This window comes from Sturnira hondurensis, unplaced genomic scaffold (genome assembly GCF_014824575.4).
Source record: "Sturnira hondurensis isolate 20B ecotype Veracruz unplaced genomic scaffold, ASM1482457v3 Scaffold0000022, whole genome shotgun sequence".
Taxonomy (NCBI): Eukaryota; Metazoa; Chordata; class Mammalia; order Chiroptera; family Phyllostomidae; genus Sturnira; species Sturnira hondurensis.
This window is the reverse complement of record NW_028072653.1, coordinates 7,074,571-7,093,783: the sequence shown is the minus strand read 5'-3', so window position 1 is coordinate 7,093,783 and position 19,213 is coordinate 7,074,571. Positions and strand designations below refer to the sequence as shown.

General features: G+C 46.6%; 1 protein-coding gene across 2 annotated transcripts in view; it reads right to left on the bottom strand.

The window, feature by feature from the left end:
- Nucleotides 1–10,991, bottom strand: part of TENM2 (teneurin transmembrane protein 2) — a 343,633-nt gene extending 332,642 nt beyond the window's left edge. For both annotated transcript variants that reach the window (XM_037040640.1, XM_037040701.1), the window contains exon 1: nucleotides 10,799–10,991. In XM_037040640.1, coding sequence (XP_036896535.1) covers nucleotides 10,799–10,919 — 121 coding nt within the window. In that variant the 5' untranslated portion in view covers nucleotides 10,920–10,991. The remainder of the gene's footprint in view (nucleotides 1–10,798) is intronic.
- Between the last annotated feature and the right edge of the window lie 8,222 nt (nucleotides 10,992–19,213).

Sequence of the window (19,213 nt, the reverse complement as noted above, 5' to 3'; positions counted from 1 at the left end):
GACTTCTAGCCTCTAAAACTGAAAGGTAATAAGCGTCTGTTCTTTTAAGCCACCCAGTTTGTGGTCCCTTGTAAGGGGAGCCCTAGGAAATGAATAGGAATTCTTCCCTCAAGCTTAGTTCCCTCCATTATGACTGCACCACCAAAAACTTCTCGACAGAGGAAATTATATGAAGGGTACCACCAACTAGGAAGAGCGAACTCCTGAAAGGAAGGCAGAGAAACCTAATCCTTATATCCAAGGAAAACAATAGATTAGGTAAATATGCATCTTTTCTTATCACTCCTGTTGGTGCCTTTTCTGTCCTTTCTAACAGTGACCCATCTCACAGCTGCCCATCCTAGATGATCTTAGATTCGAAAACATTACAATGACCTGCCCAGGTCGGAATGCATCCACCCATTGGTCGTCCCGGTCCACCCCTGCCCTTTTAAAGGCTAGAATCAATAAGGATGTCTTGAACACATTCCAACCTGCGCTGAGTGCTAAATGATACAAAAAGACCAAAGAAATGACCCTTGTCTTTAAGTGGTGACAATTTAATATTGACACAAGTGACTTATAGGCATGAAATACCAAGGGAATATTACAAATCAGAACGTAATGAGGTGCTAAATTGAATAAAGAAGAAGATAAGACCTGTGCTGTTCTGGCTCTGCCTCTCTTTGAGCAGAGTTGCTGGCAAAGCTTTGGGGAAAAGATAGGTAGGACCTGTGCTTAGATGGATACCGGGTTAGCGATGAGGAAGAACGGTGGTTACGGTATCTTCTCAGTCTCATGCTCTCCTAAGCCTGGGATTTTTTGGCAAGGCTGGAGGAGGGTCGGTTGGGATAAAGAGCTAAAGCCCTAGCAACTCCACAGCGTATCTGTATCCACTGCTCCCAAATCAACAGGAGCAGATACAGAGCAATCTACAGATTCAATGAAAGTGCTCCTGACCATTCAAGTTCATCGCACCTGGTGCCATCCCGAACACATAATCCGCGATGCATACGTATTCGTTGAAGGAAACATGTCTGAGAATATTACACAGCTACCATTTTGGGGTTCTCACATTGCATCAGGGGTTCTCTAAGCCCGATGTCTTTTATTTTTGCCTTTTTGGTTTTCCTTAAAAGAAAAAAATGCATGTAGTTTACAGAATCAAATAGTTACACAATATTTGATTCAAAAACCAGCAATCCTTCTCTATCACCAGCGATCTCTTCCCTCCCAGAAACAAGCACATGTACCTTTGCTCAGCTGATTATTTTGGTTTTTTATTTTTAGGTCTATAAAGAATGTGCTTTGCTGCTATTTCTTGCATTTTCAATTGTAGGCATTATCTAGGAACTTCTCACTTATAGAAGATGCACACCTAGGCTTTTTTGTGTACTTGCCAGGTCCACATTTGCACCCGCTCCATTTCCCCATTCTCCTGGTAGAGTCCTCAGACCATTCCTCAAGATTTACATATTAACATGGAAATATAAAGTCCATTCAGAGCTGAACAGTGTCATACATAATGACATTTTAAAAAATTTCTTGACTATATCTACACATTTCTGGAGTTGCCTTTTACAGTTTTACTTAGATGACTGTCTACCTTATCACTCTGGAGACTGGCTTCCTTGGGTCAAGTTCCTGTTATACTGTCAATCACTACACAGCCTCAGGCAAGCAACTCTCCCTGCCTGCGCCCCCGCGTTGCCATCTGTGAAACAGGCATGGCATTAATCCCAACGCACAGTGCCGTGGTGTCAACGCCCTCCAGCCCGTGACAGCACCAACAGCGCACTGTGGTCAGACCAAGGTGGGCTTAGCTGCTCACTGCAAGGAGGGCGAAGGCACAGAGTGGGACGCCACGGGGGCTTCCGTGGAAGGCACTAGAAATGGCTGGGTTCGGGGGGCTTCGGGGAGGCCTCAAGGAGGTGGGCATGCTCCTCATTTGGTGCTATCAGAGAGTGGAGGGCATGCAATACTCAGATCGTCCCAATATATTTTCTCTCTAGGAAGGCCTGATAGAAGAGGCTAGAGCTGTAGTAAGTGAAGACTAGCTATCCATTTGAGCCTGGAGAGGGGGATGTTTTGTATTTTTGTGTTTGGGACTCGCTTCTTTATGCCCCACAACAGCATGGCCCCTCTGGGAATGCCAGGCAGGTTCCTAATGGCACCTACACCGAGATACCAGGGTCAGCGCGGTTCCCAGCCTCAAGGACTGCTTTTGAGGATTGAATGAGTTACTGTTTGTAAAAACCAGTAGAATAATGGCCTCCATGGAGTAAGCCCTAGAAAATGTTTGCTATGACACTGAAAACATAGGACACAAAAATAAAAATAGGTAAGTTGGACAACATCAAAATTCAAACTTTTCCACATTAAAGGGCACTTCACAGATTCAAAGGGCAACTGCCGGGCTGAGAGAAAATATTTGCAAATCTTATTTCTAATACGTGATTGACATAAACCATGTAGAAGAACTCCTACAACACCACAACAATAACCTAATTAAAAAGTGGTCGAAGGGCCCTGGCTGGTGTAGCTCAGTGGATTGAGCGCGGGACTGCAAACCAAAGGATCATGGTTCGATTCCCACTCAGGGCACATGCCTGGGTTGCAGGCCAGTTCCCAGCAGGGGACACATGAGAGGCAACCATACATTGATATTTCTCTCTCCCTTTTCCTTCCCTTCCCCTCTACAGACAAACAAATAAAATCTTAAAAGAAAAAAGAGGTCAAAGGACCTAAATGCACAATTCTCCAAAAAAGATGTACCAATGACCAATATATTCATGAAAAGATGCTCAACATCACTAACCATCTGGGAAACAGACATCAAAACCACAATGAGATACCCCTTCACATATGATAGGATGGCTATTATGTATTAAAAAAATCAAAAGAAAATATGTGTTAGGATGTAGACAATGGAACCCTTGTGTATGGCTGGTAGGGATGTAAAATGGTGCAGCTGCTGGGAAAAACAGTGTGGGAAGTCCTTCAAAAATTAAACATAAAGTTACAGTTGCCGGGGGCTGGGGAGAAGCCGGGTGAGAAGTTAGCCTTTCTGGCGTACGGAGTTTCTGTTGGAAGACGAACGTGCTCTGGAAGGTGGTGATGTTGGCACAACAATTTGGATACATTGTACTTAATGCACCAGGACTTACACACTTAAAAATACTAACAATGATGCATTTCCCTTGACCTATATTTTTCCACGCTGTTACCTTTAAAACGTAGACAATATCAAACCTGATTTCTGTTCTAACTCTCTGAGTCGCCTTTCAAGATCGTTAGAAGCATCACAAAGTCAGTTAATGTTCCTAACAACCAGAGGACTTACAGAAGCACGGTCTTGTTTTACAGATGAGAAAACTGAGAAGTGGATTAGGTAAACTGTTCAATACCACAGCGTTAGAGAGCGACTGAGCCATGATTCGAATTCAAGTAGAACGGGCTTCAGGGTCCACACTTTTGAGGTAATAATTATATTTCATTATTTATTCTGGGGAGGGATCTAAGAGGTTTCCCAGGGCTGAGTCTTTAACACCAGATGAAACTATCTGCTGGTACAAGAAATCTATCTTTTCATTTAACCGAAAATTGCAATGTCTCTACCAAGGCACTGGGGCCATATTTTCAAACGGCTATTGAATATGATGCAAAATCCAGTCGAATTAACTGTAGTCTTTAAAGGGATTCTGGGAGAGTTCACATTCTGGATAAAAATTGTTGGGGCAGGAAACTGTTCAGATGTCCCACACAGCTCCCGGGACATCTTGGCATCTTTCTGCATGTACCGAGACGGGCAGAGATGGAGAGCCAGAATGTACACAGTGCTATCGCCCTTGGGGATTTTGTCAACAGCAAGATTATTTGCTGAGCAGGAGCGGTTCTGTGCTGCTTATCCTCCCATGGTGCGCATCTCCGAAGGAATTACCTGTCTGTCTTGCCTGTGTGCTCACATGCTCTGTGGTACAGAGGACCAGCCCCATCCTCTATGGGCTGGGAATGGCTAGGCCTACAAACTACGTGTATGTGTGTTGGGGAGGGGGGTGAGGTAAGAAGGCACAAAGGATAAGAAGAAAAGGTCTGGCCCCTGAGAACTAGCAATTCCAAAGCTCAAGTGAGGACCTCGTTTAGGAGGCTGGGGTGATGCTCCCTGGGGGCCTGGGTCATCGTTGGAAGAGCTATGCTTCTTCTGCTTGCTGCTGGGACATTTTCAGCAGGTGTTGTAGGACCATACTTCGCAGCTCCTGCAGAGGAACTGCTGGGAGCTGCTTTGCAGGACACCACAGGTCTCAGTTTTGTCCATTAGCATGCAAGTTTGGGGGGCCCAGAAACACTGGGGCAGCCTGTATCAGCTGGATGCAAGGAACTTAGACTGTTAAAGCAAGAAGGGAAGCTTAGAGACCTTTTTGGCTGATGCCCAACCTTCACAGGTAGGGAGGCTGAGGCATGGGGTGTTTGAATGACTTGCCAAAGATCACGCTGTGAATCAGAGACGGAGTGCCGAAAACCCATTCCACAAACAAACTTTCCTGTCATATTCATGCTTCCAAACTTACCAGCCCATACAAATCATCTGAAGGGCAGAGGAAAACCACAGTTCCTCAGCCCCTCCCAAATTTGCTGACCCAGAGTCTTCAGGGCAAGAGTAGGCAGATACCGATGCTTTCTAAGGACTGGAGGTGAAGAGTATTTTGTGATACTATGTTAGTGTTTTTCGACCTTTGAAAAATGATATAATCCACGTACCTTAATACAGTGTTATCTTTAGTATATCTCAGTAAAAGGCATGCAAATACTTCAGAGGTTTCACATTTAACAGAGGGCTGAAGAGAAAAGCCTTGGGGATTAGGAAAAGTTGGATTTAAAACCCAGGCCCTTCACTTCCCAGGTGTGTGACTTTGGACTAGTCACTTAATGTCTTTGGGCTGCAGTTTTCTCGCCCATCAGGTGGCACGGTGGTCAGTCTTGCTGCACGGAGATGTGGTGGAAGTTAAATAAAAGGAAATGAAGTAGGGTATATAGAGTGCCCAGCATAATAGGCAGCATGGATGAAGGAGAGAGAGCTGAATTCTGCATGGCTCCGTCGCGGAAGCCAGAGTGGAGGGGGGCTGCCTCTGTCCCCTCTGCAGCCCTTAGTCAGCTCCCTGGACTCAGTTGCTCTGCCTGGTGGGCTGGGAACCACTTTGGAAGGCAGGCAGCCAGAGCCAAACCAGGTCATGGGTACCTGGAAGGGGTTATAAGTCTCTGCACACCTGACCAGGTATTCAAGCTGACTGGGGCAGAGCTGGGAACCAAGGGGTGCGTGCACAAAACACATTCACCTTGGGAAAGGCAATGCTGTTGGGACCTGGGTTCCTGGGCCCAGAGTCCAAGGTGAAAGGGGAGTCCCTCCCAGACAGGTGCAGCCTCCGTCAGCTGAGGCCCCACCCAGGGCTCCTCCCCGGTTCTCCACCTCGGCCCTTCCACTATCCATCACGAAGTATAGAAACAACGTTCTTGAAACCTTCCTGTTTACAGATGAACTACAAAGTTCTAAAAAAAAATCTACCTAAAAACAGACACAACAAGCCTGATATAGGTACATTAAATATGTTCTCTGAAATAAGTATATTCCCTCAAGTCATAATGTTACAAGCTCCCCACCACCATCAGTATCCATTTTTTCATCATACATGATAGAATCAGAAAATTAATAAAATTAAGACAGCTACAAAAGATACCAGTTAATTTGTTCACTTCCTAAATATTTATTGAGCATCTACTATGGACCTGACACCAGGAATCCTGCCAGGGAGGCCTCTGCCTGATGGAGTGGGGTTGAGAGCAGAAAGAAAAGTCTAGAAAGAGCAGACTGTGAAGTCAAGTGTCCTACAGGAGGAGAGCGGAATTAGCAGCCCCACGATGTACGATGACTTAAAAAACTGAGTTGGTATTATTGGCATAGTACAATCATTGATATTCATAATAATTGCTGTAAGCGATTTAGGAAATTTTAAATCAAATTCCAGGGGGCACGATCTGCTTAAGAAGGCAGGAAAACTTGTAACATGTTGGAAAACACATTCTTCCCCAAATCTCAAAGATGTAAGAGGGAGAAGTTTCATTAACAACACAGTTGCATGGACCCCGTTTTTAACTTTCACATGCAGCCCATGGGGGTGGGGGTCGGGGGAGTAGCACAGGGCCCGGTGAGCGAGGCAGTTCCGGGGCGACGCTTCAGCTTCCGGGAGAGGATGGCAATTCTAACTTCTGCAGGGCTGTCATGGCAAGTTTATAACGTAGAACGTCTGCCTTTCAGGTTCTAAGTGGCGACTACAGCCTCCAAGTTGGGTAATTCCCATAAAAATGTAGTGATGAGCAATGATACTTATGGCCTATTGTCTAAGGGGCAGGCAGGTTACATGTCCTCTATAGAGACTAAGGTCTACTACCTATGGATCAAGTTTTGTTCTTGGGCAGGGCAATGTTTGGATATTTGCAGGATTTTTTTTACAGTTGAAACACTTTCTAGGGCTTATGTGGAGGAAGGGTACAAGGCATCTGACAGGAATTTCTTTAGCCTACGCATGACAGCGTGTTACTGGGAATTCAGACATGTGGAATGCCCAGGTTGGCTCCTCTTAGAGAAATTTATTTCCGGCCTCCCTGTGAGGATTTATAGAATTTCCCTGAAGCAGTCTGTGTTTATCTCATGGATGTCATGCATCTTGTTCTCTCTCTGTTTCCCTTTTTACTTTGGTTTCTAGGAAGCTTAGAATCGAGAATTTTGTTGGCCTTAAGGAATGGACCAGGACTTTACATACATGAGCTTATAGATTTGCTTTCCACTCTAGATTTTCCCTTTACCCTTATTGTGTCATCTAATTACCATTTTCCAATTTAGAAAAATTTCATAAGCTTTCACAAATTCTGGAAGAGATATAAGAAAAGGGGACAGATGGATGGATGGATGGATGGATGGATGGATGGATGGATGAATGAGTGAATGGGTGAATGAACGAGTGAATGGGTGAATGAATGAGTGAATAAATGAATAAATGAAGGTCTTTTGCTGGATGAGGCCACATAAATAAGACCATCATTAAATGATCGAGACAACTGAATTCTTGGACCACTCCAGGCAACGTGCTGGTTTTGATGTACCACATTCATTCAGAATGAACCAAGACACTGCTCTTCCAAAAAAGGGCCAGGGCACCTTGAATGTGCTCAGTGTCCAACAGAGGCTGTCCAGCTGGGACAGCTTTCCAGCCACGCAGGACTGACTGAGAGCGTCCTCGCTGACAGGTATCCTGGTTACACTTCTCTATGTTCGACGTGATGCACGTGTGTTCCAAACCCTTTCATTTAGGCTTTTAAGAAAAGAAACACTCACCCTTTTGTGAATGGGAAGGTAAGCCAATGCTTTTCATTACAGTGTGGCTGCCCATGTATTTTCTGCCTCGTACACTGATAGCAAGGCGCAAGCCTTCCTCCTATTTGAAAAGTCGTCTTATCATTCGCCCGTCTGCGGGAGCCTCCATTAGGTTGCCACTCGGCTTCAGATTTTTTTTTTCCAGCTGAGTTATTTCACAGGGTTGAAATTATGCTGCTATCTCTAAGAAATATCACTGGAGCTCACCTGGCCTGGCAGAAGGCCCAACACAGGATGAGCTACTTGCCAGAGCTCAGCTACCTGGAAGAAAATGTTTACGGGGGCGGGAAACACTACTCTTCTCAGCATCTCTCCAGGGTCCCTGGGCATCCGCTTGATTGGCATAAAGTGAAGGTTAGAGCGATTTGGCTCCAAAGGTGCTGAAGTTTCAGGACCATCCACGAAAGCACGCGCTCCACTCATAGAAAATAATGACAGTAAAGCCATAAAGGTAAAGCTTTGTTGTTGCTTCGAGGAGCTTTCATGTTGTCAGAAACACTTTAGTTGTGTGGTTTATGTCTGGCTTGGCTCTTTAGAGCAAAGGCGTTTTGGGGAGGAAGTGTGTGTGTGCTGACCCCCCGCCACTGAGAGGCCTCACTGATGTCAGGTGGTAACAGCAATAGTAACAGGACAAGAGAAATGATTCTGGGCTGTCATGCACGGGCCGAAGGTGCTACAAGGAGGCTGATTTCACCTAAGGAAGAGGTAAAGTCCAAACGGATACCAGATCTTTGGACCCCAAGGTCACGGCCAAGAGACCACCTTAAAAAATTCTGTGTTATGAACCAATGACACATAATATAGACAATCACCCGGTTGGTCCTGCCATGATACCCACCATAAAATCCAGCCCCTTTCCCCCAGCTCAGTGCGGAACACCCAGACGCAGCTCTGCACTTTGCGTCGTCTGTGTCAAACTCTATTTCCAATCCTTTATGTCAGATTAAAATCCATGGAAACCATCCGGGTCTTGATAGAATCCTCAATTTGCTCTAGACCCCCAAATCCATTCCGTGAAGACATGCACGTGCGTGCACACGCGCACACTCTCACACATGCAGATGTGAGCACACTCGTATTTGAACGTGATCTCGGCCAGAGATCAGGATGTTGAGTGACTGATTGCCTGTTGGCCAGAGCTTTAACGTATTCTCTGATAAGTATCCACTGGAAACAAGGGTACTGCACCATTGGGTCCCCACCCTGTGGAAAGAAATCCTTGTTTGGGGTGAAAATGGACCCTCCAACTTTCGGTGGTATTTTCCCCCCGTTACTGAAGCTTCTCTCGCTCTCAGGCTTGAGTGAGCTGAACAAATGAGTGGGAGTGATGGAAAGTGGATGATAAGCTTGACTCAACCCACAGATCTGTTGTTGCGTCGACCCAGATGAGGTTTAGATTAGGCATGAAGGTGACACAAATATGCCACTGACAACTCCCACTGTGACGCAGCGTCCAGAAGAAAGAAAATCACTCACAGCATTATCACTAAGAAAACATTCTAGATAGCGCCGGGATAGGAACTGACCTCTCATGGAAATCATCTTGGTTTGCGGACCCATATATGCCTAAAAGGGTATAGTTTTTAAAAGCTCATTTTCTCCCTAATAATTGTCTGTTTTTAAAAAGCTATCAGCAGGTGCACCTCATTTCAAAAGCCTCTTGTCCTTCACAATGCAATATTCATCATGATCACATAGTATGAAATAAAAAGCAGCAAAACATAAGTGAGGATAGTTCAATTAAATGCAACATAATCTCTGCAGCAAAAAAAATGTTCTGTAGCTCAAATCAGTTTCTGATGAAAGAAAAAAGGGAATATATTTCCGCATATTTTTAATTACATAGAATTTCCTCAAACATGATTTTTCATAATATATTCCATTAAGTTAACATCATATTTGAAGAAAGAGCATTTTCCGATTTCATTTTAAGCCTGATTTTGAGCAATTACAGTGTCATTGTTCTGTGGTAGAAAGGTTGAATTCATTTACTGTGTGGTTATGCTAGTTATGATTGATGTCTCTTCTGCAAATGATAAACCAATCACCCCAATGATGTAATGTCATTTTAAGAGTGCCATAATCACATTTCTCTCAAACTAGAAGCTCTGATAAGTTCTAATAAAGATTTATGGTAGATTAAAGGCCTTCATAATATCAACAATGGATTGCTCATTTGATGAGAGATTTGATTAGGTAATTTTTGGGGAAAAATAATACGAGTTTGCTAAACATATCAGGCCTGGCTTTGGAGAAGGGCATGGGCCATCCTAAGTAGCAGTCCGTCATTCCATCTCCAGAATGAATGAATCATCTTAAGTGCATTGAGGAGGTCCTCTCTAATTGGAGAGGTTGAGGCCAGTGGCGGCACACCCTCACGGACGGAGCCAAAACGCAGTCTCATCAATGAACACTGTTGGCATGGAAAACTCTGTCCCACTTTTGACAGCATACGGTAATGAACACCACGAGTGGCTGATTCAGACGACAACTCCAAGGCCGTTGAGTCAGGAGCAACTAATGTCTGCAAATGTCTCCCCTTAACCATGGGGATTTCACCCTAGATACTGCCCACTCAGATGTTTATGTTCGGTGAACATAAGCATCACCATCAGCAGAATTCAAAGTGTGGCATCATTGATGCTGGGCCTGCAGCAATTACACCAAAGATTTAGAGGCTGGGAGCTGAGGAGGAGCCACAAAATCATCAAAAGTGGGACAGGACCCAAAGACCAGTCGCTCTGCTCTGCAGAGAAAAAAACCACAGGAAGAACCAGGGACTTAGAAGCTGTGTTTATAGTGGTACCACATGATCAGCTTACTAAATTCAAGTATAGTAGCACAGGAGAGGGTTATAGGAGAGGTCACCCCCCCGCCCCCGCCCCGCCAAACATGGCAGACTTGAAAAGATATTCAGTATCCACATCAAGAAAACATGTTTCAATAGCCAAATCCCCTGAACAAGCATGGGAGAAAATTCAGAAGCGAACCACGAGAAACAGGAGATCTCAGATGCACAGAAATTGGGCGTGTGAGGGTGCCCAAGGTCATTTGGCTGTAGCCGGAATCACGCAACACAGACATCTGATGTTCCGCTGCCTCTCTGCAGGTCCCCTGTGAGACCTGCCTGCCCCTGCGTGCATCGGCGGGCGGATTCCTTCCACCAAAGGGGGCCCAGACCCCGGTGAGATACGCAAAGCGCAAAAGCCTCCATGGGCACTTCAACAAATACATCCTGGAACCACGAGGTCGCAAAATGACAAATGTATTTCACCTTCATGCCTCCCATTCCACCTTCTCCCCAGCCCTTGTTTCCAAATTGCCACGTGGCTGGAGACACAACAACACTGTCACGCGCACGACCCCGCACATTCAGACAGGACGTTTCCTTACCACTGCTGGCGGCTTGCTGGGGCCCTGAGCATGCTCTGAGCAGGTATGAATTGGGGGAGAATTCCTCATCGGGGTTGGTGTCCATGATTTGATGGGAGGTGTTGCTGTCTAGCAATGGCATCTGGCAGCTAACTGGTGGAGGATTATGGGAGCTAGGCAGCTGAGCAGATGGGAGGAGGCTAGACGAAGATGTAGGTGGGATGGGACGACCTGGGAAAAAGGACAAGGGGTCAAAGGTCAGCAATGAGGGTCATGAGAGCATTCAGAGAAAGTTACATCGAAACCACCACACAATCAAAATACCTAAAAAAAAAAAAAGAAAAGAAAAAAGAAAGTACTCCAGATGTATTATTTTCCAAGTGGTTTAATGTTTCTCCAAGTGCCTAAATTCATACTCTAAGTCGTTGCACGTTTCAGGAAGCTGGTGTGAGTGGAAACACCCACCTACACAGCTGACACGGAATTGGTCTGGGAAACACCCAGTTCTTCGCTCTCCCCTGCTGCAGTCCGAACCTGAGACCACATCCTCTCCGCCGACCCGTGTCCTTGCTGGGCCACCTGCTCCCACGGCTGCCACACCTGTATCGACTCCCCATGGTCCCCATCCCGCCTCCACAGAAGCCAGAGCGTTTTAAAGATAGAAATCAGGTCCTGTTGCTCCCTGCTGGGCGCTCTCTGGTGGCTTGATGACAACCGGCATGACTGGCCTACCCTGGCGCTTGTGACCTCTAACTCACCTCTAACAGTTCCCTTAGCACTCTCCGCATGGGCCCTCGTTCTCTAGCCAAAGCAGCCGTCTTTCTGCTGCTTGAACACACCGCATCACTCCATGCTCACAGCCCCTCCTCACAGTCTTTCCACTTCCCATCCTGCTCTGTGGAACATTCTTCCCGACACGCCTCCTTCTGTTCACAATCGTGCTCCCTCTCTCCATTCGAGCCTTCCCTGCTTGTCTTCTTGAAAACTGCCCATCGACCTGCCCTCCCCCTATTAGCCTTTTAAACATTTTTGTAGCCCTTATTACTATCCGAGGGTGGACCCCTGTGTATTTTATTCACTCCTGCATCATTGGTGTCTTCCCGATGAATTGCAACTCTCCAATGAACAAATAAATAAGGCAGAGTAAAACCAAATCAATTAGATTGGGTTAGAAGCGGAGGAGAGGTGGAAAAGTGAACACATTTGCATCTCAAAGAAATGGCCAAGGACCCACTCTCTCCACTATGAGGTTGGGTTTGTTTTTTGCTTTTGGGTTTGGTTTTGACAGCATGAGGAATTCCTACAAAGAGAAACACAGCCACTCCAGGTCATGAGGAGGAGTGGCCAGCCCAGCAGGGGGTGGGCAGTGACTTGGCGCTGCCCTGGGGTCAAGAACTTGCACAGAGCAGACTGCAGCTACCTCTCATCACCTGACAAGGGGCTCCCAGCAGCCAGATGCTGAGTGAGGATAACCTGAGTGACCCTGACATCTTGGGGTCCTTGTGCTCGCCTGCTGGTTTGTTCTTTTGGGAAATGCTCAGAATAAGGAGCCCATGGGATACGCCCTAAAGCCGGGGGTGTGGAGGGAAGGGTAGGTGTTGAGAAAGCAGACTCAAGAATCAGGTCTGATTTTCGAATCAGATAACAAGTGCCTTCGGTCAGAAGAAATAGGTTCTCCTGCTCTTTAGATGGACCACGTATATGGGGACATTTTCAGGCACCTGACATGGACGTTCAGTTTCGTCGCTGCCTTTGCAGTGGTATACCTCCTGATCGATTCTGGAGGGCACTCAATGTTATTGATACATCAGTGTGTTTCAGGGAAATGCAGAAGCATCCCTCAGGTGCTCACTGAGGACACAAAAATAAGCAAGGCGCCATCCCTGCCCCTAGAGAGCTCACAGTCTAGTGGGGGAGGCAGATGGGTCACTGCGTCATTTCGGTACATAAGAAGGGGCAGGCTGTCAGGGCATGGCACTGTGGGGGTGAAAGAAGGGACAGTCGGTCCAGCCTGGCCAAGGAGGGGTAGGGGTGGAGAGCCCAACAAGGATTCTGGGGAAAGCTGAGGCCTGAGCATCTTCAGTGGAAGAGAAAAGAAACTTCCAGTGCTAGGAGAGCAGCGGCCAAGAATGCAGAGGCGCCACACTACTGGCCTACTACCCTTCTGGGGATGGAAGAGAGAGACAGGAGAGAAGATGCTCCTAAAGTTAAACGTTAGGGGCTCCTGCCCAGTGGCCTGACTAAGAAGAATCATCCCTGAAATAGATCAATGGATAAATGGAGTTTCATTTGAAAAACTCCTTTATTCATAGCTGTTTGGGAGCCGTGTAAGGCGCGCTGGTCTCGCCCGATGATCTGGCAAAGATAGACTGAACACATCAGAGTTTCATCAGAATCAGTATTCACATTTAATCAATATCTTCTCCCATAGGCTTCCGTGTACCAGCTATCATTATTACAACTTTCTGAACTCCTAATGTTTTTGCACAGACTACGTGCCACTCACAGGGCAAGCCACTTTCCCCAGGTTAGCTCATTTAGTTCTCGAAGCAATTCTATGAAGTTAGAGTGATTTTAACCCCCATTTTATTGAGGAGGAAACTGAGGCACAGAGACATAAGACTGCATAGCTATTAAGTGACAGGGGCCAGGAGTCAAACTCTGGTTTCTGTCTAACCCCTCGGCAGTGTGTTTGTCCTGGCAGCATGGTGACAGACAGGGAAGGTGACGTACGGGGAGGGGGTGACTGATGGGAAATCGTGCTGCAGGTTTCCATCTCCCAATCCTAAGGCACTTTGAGGATTTCATAGAAGAAACATTTCTTTGAATAAACCCTTTATAGCTGCTATCAGCTGGCGGAGTTCAAAGCCTCTCTCATAATTTTGTTACGGAGTTCAAAGTGGCTCCTTCCTAGCAATGTTATTGTCCCCCTCCACCAAGGCTCCCCGAAGGCACAAGTGTCCTGACCGGGCCGCAGTGAAGCTGGTGCTGACGTCCAATTAGCGGCCGGGCTCTAGCAGGAACAGATTTTAACTCGCGATCAGTAGGCGTGAGAGTTTGCATAGAGGCATATCTGAGACTGCGTGTGGAGGAGCAAGGGCGGCTGAAAGCCAATTTTTAAATTCCTTTGAGTGACTGAGGTGGAACTGAAGTTCAAGTGCAATTTTCCAGAAGCCTGATATGATAGTTGCTATGAAATCATTCTGTACGTGAACTTTTTGAAATTCCGTTCGGCATGAATTCATTGCAGAGACTACAGACAGAGCTACTTTTTAATTCATACAAATAGAGACAGTGGCGGCGCAGTCAGAACACAGCGATGGGGCTGGGGTGGCTGGGGTCTATTGAAACACACATCACAGGGCTGTCAGATTCCTCTCACTTTCAACTCATGCTTTGGTAGCTCCTTAAACTTGGCTTGCTGCTACCTCCCATTACTCGGGAAATGTCTCCGGCCCTAGATCCGTCCCCATAGTGTATGCTGTTCTCTATTTGCTATGTCATTTGCTAAGTTTGTTCACTTATGCTACGCTTTTTCTCCTGACTATTCTGACCGACGGAGACCATCTGCACAGACGCAAATAGGTTCCAAAGTACAGGGGAGGAAGTTGGAACTTCCACAGGCTCACTTTACACACCACGGTTTCTTACTGAAATATCTAGTGTGCAATGGACGTGCAGCCAAGGATTGCGCATTTTCCTGGTTCCTACTTTGTCCACTACAGACGCCCCCTGACTCCCTGGGTGCTGTGTTGGGAGTTCCATGTTTAACGGGTATAGAGTCCCTTGCAAATATATAGAAAACAGGGCTTAACGAATCTATTCAAAAAGCAAGACAAAGCACAAAAAGGCAGCAATATGTCATTCATTAAACTCATATGGTCTTGTGCGTATGTGTGGTTTCCAAGATCCCCATGTAAGTCGTTGTCTAATTATCTGTATGACTGGATTCCCCGGGACCTTAAAAATGGAGACTAATTCATTCCCCTTCCCAATGTATCTTTTTCCAAATGAATACAATTTTGTGATAGTTTCAACTCGTCAGTATTTTCTGATGTAGATACTAGTAGGCACACAAAGCAGCTTCTCGCTAACCGGTGGATCAGTGGTGGCTGTGTGGGGTGCTGGGTTGAGAAGGTTCCTGAGGATGCCCAGGGTTCGGCGGGAAACAGGGCCATCATCACTTAGGACAGACGGGGACCAGGAGTGGGTGAAAGGTGGCAGGTGCCCACAACTTCTCTGCCAGCCTCATGTGCCAACCACTGTGGACATACCTGATCACTGTATCCAACACCATCTGTGGCTGACGGCACAGGGATCTAACCCCCATTGCCTCAACTGCAGAGCTATTTTTCTCCTTAAACTGATTTGGATTTAGGTTTAGTTCTTCCACCCAGGATTGAAGGGCTACAATCCCTTCGCCATCCCCAGAGCCATAGATATGACCCATGAAATTGCCGCTCTGCCCAAGTGGTGTCAATATATCCCCTAATTTATGACAGAGGCCATGTTGCAAATCAAGTCACCAACCTCACCGAAAACGACCAGTTCCTTTTCATTCCTAAGATTAATGGCAGGCTGATATTAAAATGTTCTGTGGGGACGATGCTTGGGTGATCTACACAGTGGCACAGTGTCAGGACATCAGGCGACAGAGAGACATGATCGAGAGATAGTTTAAAGAAAAAAAACCAAAATCACTAAAAAACAACCACAAAAAGACAGTACCAGGAATAATGAAATCCAAAATGATAAGTCTGGTGACCTCCTTACCATTTACACATGTGATCTTGTTGAGAACTCAGCTAAGATTTTACATGCATTTTTCTCTGTTAACATTCACAACCTTTCTGTGGACCATGTATGATTACCATCTCCATTTACAGGTGAGGAAACTGAGGCGCAGGCGGACTTGGCACTGCTCGCAAGCCGAATGGGCCGGGATTTGCACCCAGGCTGCGTGACCTCCAAACCCAGGACTCGAGGGGTCCATTCTGCTCTTTCCTGCTTTAGATGAGAGCAGCTGCTAAAAAAATGAGTGAGATGTGAACCTCGGACTCGTCTGGCCACTTCTGGAACGCACCAGCGAGACCAGCCCTGGGGAGGTAATTAACCAGGGCCAGGAGCAAGCCTTCTCCCAGAAATCATCCCACTGAGTACTCCCATAGAATAACTACTATACAAAGAGAGAAGGCAATTCTTGAGTCAAAAACTAGAAATCCTTTGTGGCTTTGTAACTTCAGGGACTTAGTAAAAATATGGCTGTTGTATTAAAGCTGAGTATTGTGAGAAGGTATGTATTAACATAGGCAAAGCAGTTGGTTAGAGGATTTAAACAGTTTTCCTAAAGAATTATTCCAAAACTTGCTGTTTATTGAGGTGTCTGACTAAATTACCCATTTTCCACGATGCGCTTGGGGGTTTGTGAGGCCACTGCTTTTGAAAGAGTTGAAAAGGGAGGTGTGTGAATATGCGGGTAAATAGAAATAATTTCAATACCCAAGACTGTACCCTTCTTTTGTTTGCAATCAATAAAATTTTCTTAGGAATAAGGTCTACTTGCTTTCATACTCCACCAGAACATTCTTCAGGAAAGAGTGTCAGATTCTTCAAGTTCTGCCTAGTTTTGCACACAGAGCCTGTGGAGGGCTGTGGGATGGGGCGTGCTCCATCCACGTGTGTGACAGGCTTCCGTGTAGAGATGGGCGTGGCTGCCACGGCTGCTACCACGAAAGGCACAAGCACCCTGACAACAACTTTGCTGAACTCCCTGCTTCCACCTGAAAAGAACGTGGATGAAGCTGCTACGCGTCTATTCAGCCTATTTTACGTGTCAAATAACAGGCTCAGGAATTTTACTTGGGCCCTGCCCACCACCATCAGGACAGCCCTGTTTAGAGCCTCAGGCGCGTCCACAGCACACCCAAGGGGTGGAGCCGAAATCTGAAATCTGAACTCAGGCTTGCGTATTGCCCAAACTACTCTGGGCTATTTCTAAACTTGCACTTGCCTCACACACACCTTCACCCATGCATGGGCTTCATCACCCCATCTAACCCAACCCATTCCTAAATTCTGCTCTGCCCGATAAAACTCTGATCTCCGATGGAGGCGATCATCTGATTGTCTTTTGCGAAGGTTGATGTCGCCTTCCTGCCTGCAGTATTTCTCTGCCGTGCAATCCACCCCCAACTTCGTGGCCTGCCCCAGAGAATCTGTTATCCAGAGTGAGGAACACGGAGGATACGGACTTTGGAGCGGCTGACTGAGCTCTGCCACTTCCCGAGAGTCTGAGCAGCTTTCTTCCCCTCGCTGGGTGCCTCTGATGATGGTAACACTGACGTCAATGTTGCTGCGAAGATGAAATAACGTATGTAAGGTCCCCAGAACTGTGTCTGACACAGGGGGTACAAGAGACCCTGAGCGAGCCAACGGGACTTGCAGCTTATAGGCACCAGTTGGTTCATAAGCACCAACCTTTTAATACGTGAACCAATTTATTCTGCCCCCTCCCCTCGCTTTTTCTTTCTTCAAGGCAGCTTGCACTGGTTTTGGCCACTTAGAACCCAAAGCATCCCTGCCTAGAACTGGTCACCAAGCCCAAGGGAGAAATGACTTGGCCAGTGCCACATGGTTACTGAGTAGAAGAAAAGGGCACTAGATTCCAGGTCTTGTTTGGAGAGAGACTCGGACCACCTCCTGGCTGGTGCTGGGCCTTGCTGCACCACACTGACCTCGGGGATGGGTGACAGGGACTCGATTTCTGATCTACATATTAAATAAATAAATAAAGCCCCAGAGGCCCTTCTTTCAATTATAACTGCAGACTCCAAAATGACCTCAACAAACTGAGCATCTTCAGTGAAATCTAGACCTATGTTAGATATATTTAGAGTGTATACTGATGTCATAGGCAATATATGGATGTATTTATACTCCCTGTAGTGAGCTGCTTATATTTAGTGCTGATGTTAGGCTAGATCAGTCATTCTTAACAAGGGGCAATTTTGCTCCTGAGGGGCTATTGGCAGCGTCTGGAGACATCTTGGTTGCCACATTCGTGTGTGGGCGGTGGATACTACTGGCCCCTGGTGGGTAGAGACCAGAGATGCGGCTAAGCCTCCTACGATGCACCGAATAGTTTCCCACAACGACAAACAATTGCAGCCCCCATGTCAACTGTGCGGAGGCTGAGAAAGCCCAATCAGCACATACAATGGTTTTAGATCAGCATGCTTGCTGTTACATGGTCAATATTTAAATAGCTCTCTTTTTTTCCAGTTGATAAGAATTGGGCTGCTATGAGAGGGAAATTTGATTCACTCAGCTCTTCTCCCCCCCACCCAAGAAAACTTCAAGCAAAGGAGCTTAAATCGCCACCAGAGAACTCAGCGCAGGAGAAGCCGCTGAGATGGAGTCTGATTCGTCAATGAGGGAGGTTGCAGCACATCCTTCTCGGGAGCCTGGAAGGGCGTGTTTGCCAAAAGAGTTGGGCTGCCTTTACAGAGGCCAGACATTCAGGGGAGAAGGTGCCCCTCAATGAACAGGGATGGAGCCTCGCCTGCAGACTTCTGACCGAGCTCTCCCATGGCTTCTCCACAAGCCCATCAGCCTAACTGGGTTTGCCTGCTTCCCTACCAGCCCATTGAGAGTTTGTATTTTCATAGCTGAAGACCTAATTGCCCTCTTCACTCACACTCCACTGAGCTCACTGAAGCCCGGTTAAGCATTTTCTTGGAAACAAATTGTTTTCATAGGGCCCCGGTAAAACTATCCCGATTTCACACACAAGCTATTATTTATAACTTATTGGAAGGACGGCAGGCTGTTGGATTTACCCCAGTTAAAGGGCCTCTTGCGGGAGCTCAAGCACGGAGTGGCTCCAGTCTGGGATCCTGAGCGTGTGCGTGGCCTTCCGAGACCCCACAGCTCGTATGCTGATATATCACATCCTGCTGGCGGCAGTGCACTTTGGAAGGTACAGTGGACAGATCTGGCTATGGACGGAGGGTGGAGCTTATTTCCGAAATAATACGATGCCTGTAATTTGTCTGGTGCCCAACCTCTCGTATTCATAAGGAAAAATGCAGGAAACCTTTGCAGCGTCCTCTTTTGAGGACACACATTCGCTTCACCCGCAGTGACATAACAGCCTACCAAAAGGCAGTGGACCCTCAAACACCTTCCGAACAGAAATCCCTAGTTGCTTGTCAGTGTCCCTTAATTACATCTTCCAGCTCCTTGAAGATGAAACCGTGTTGTTATTTTGGTGATGTGGCAAGGGCCACGGGGGAACTGAACTTTTAATTAATCTAAGTTTATACAGCTGCTACCTGTGGCAAGTGACTCCCATGCTGGACAGTACAGGCTAGACTATGGTTCCAGCTTCCTCATACTGGTGTCACGCAGTCTCGTGTTTCTCCCCTCCCATAAAGA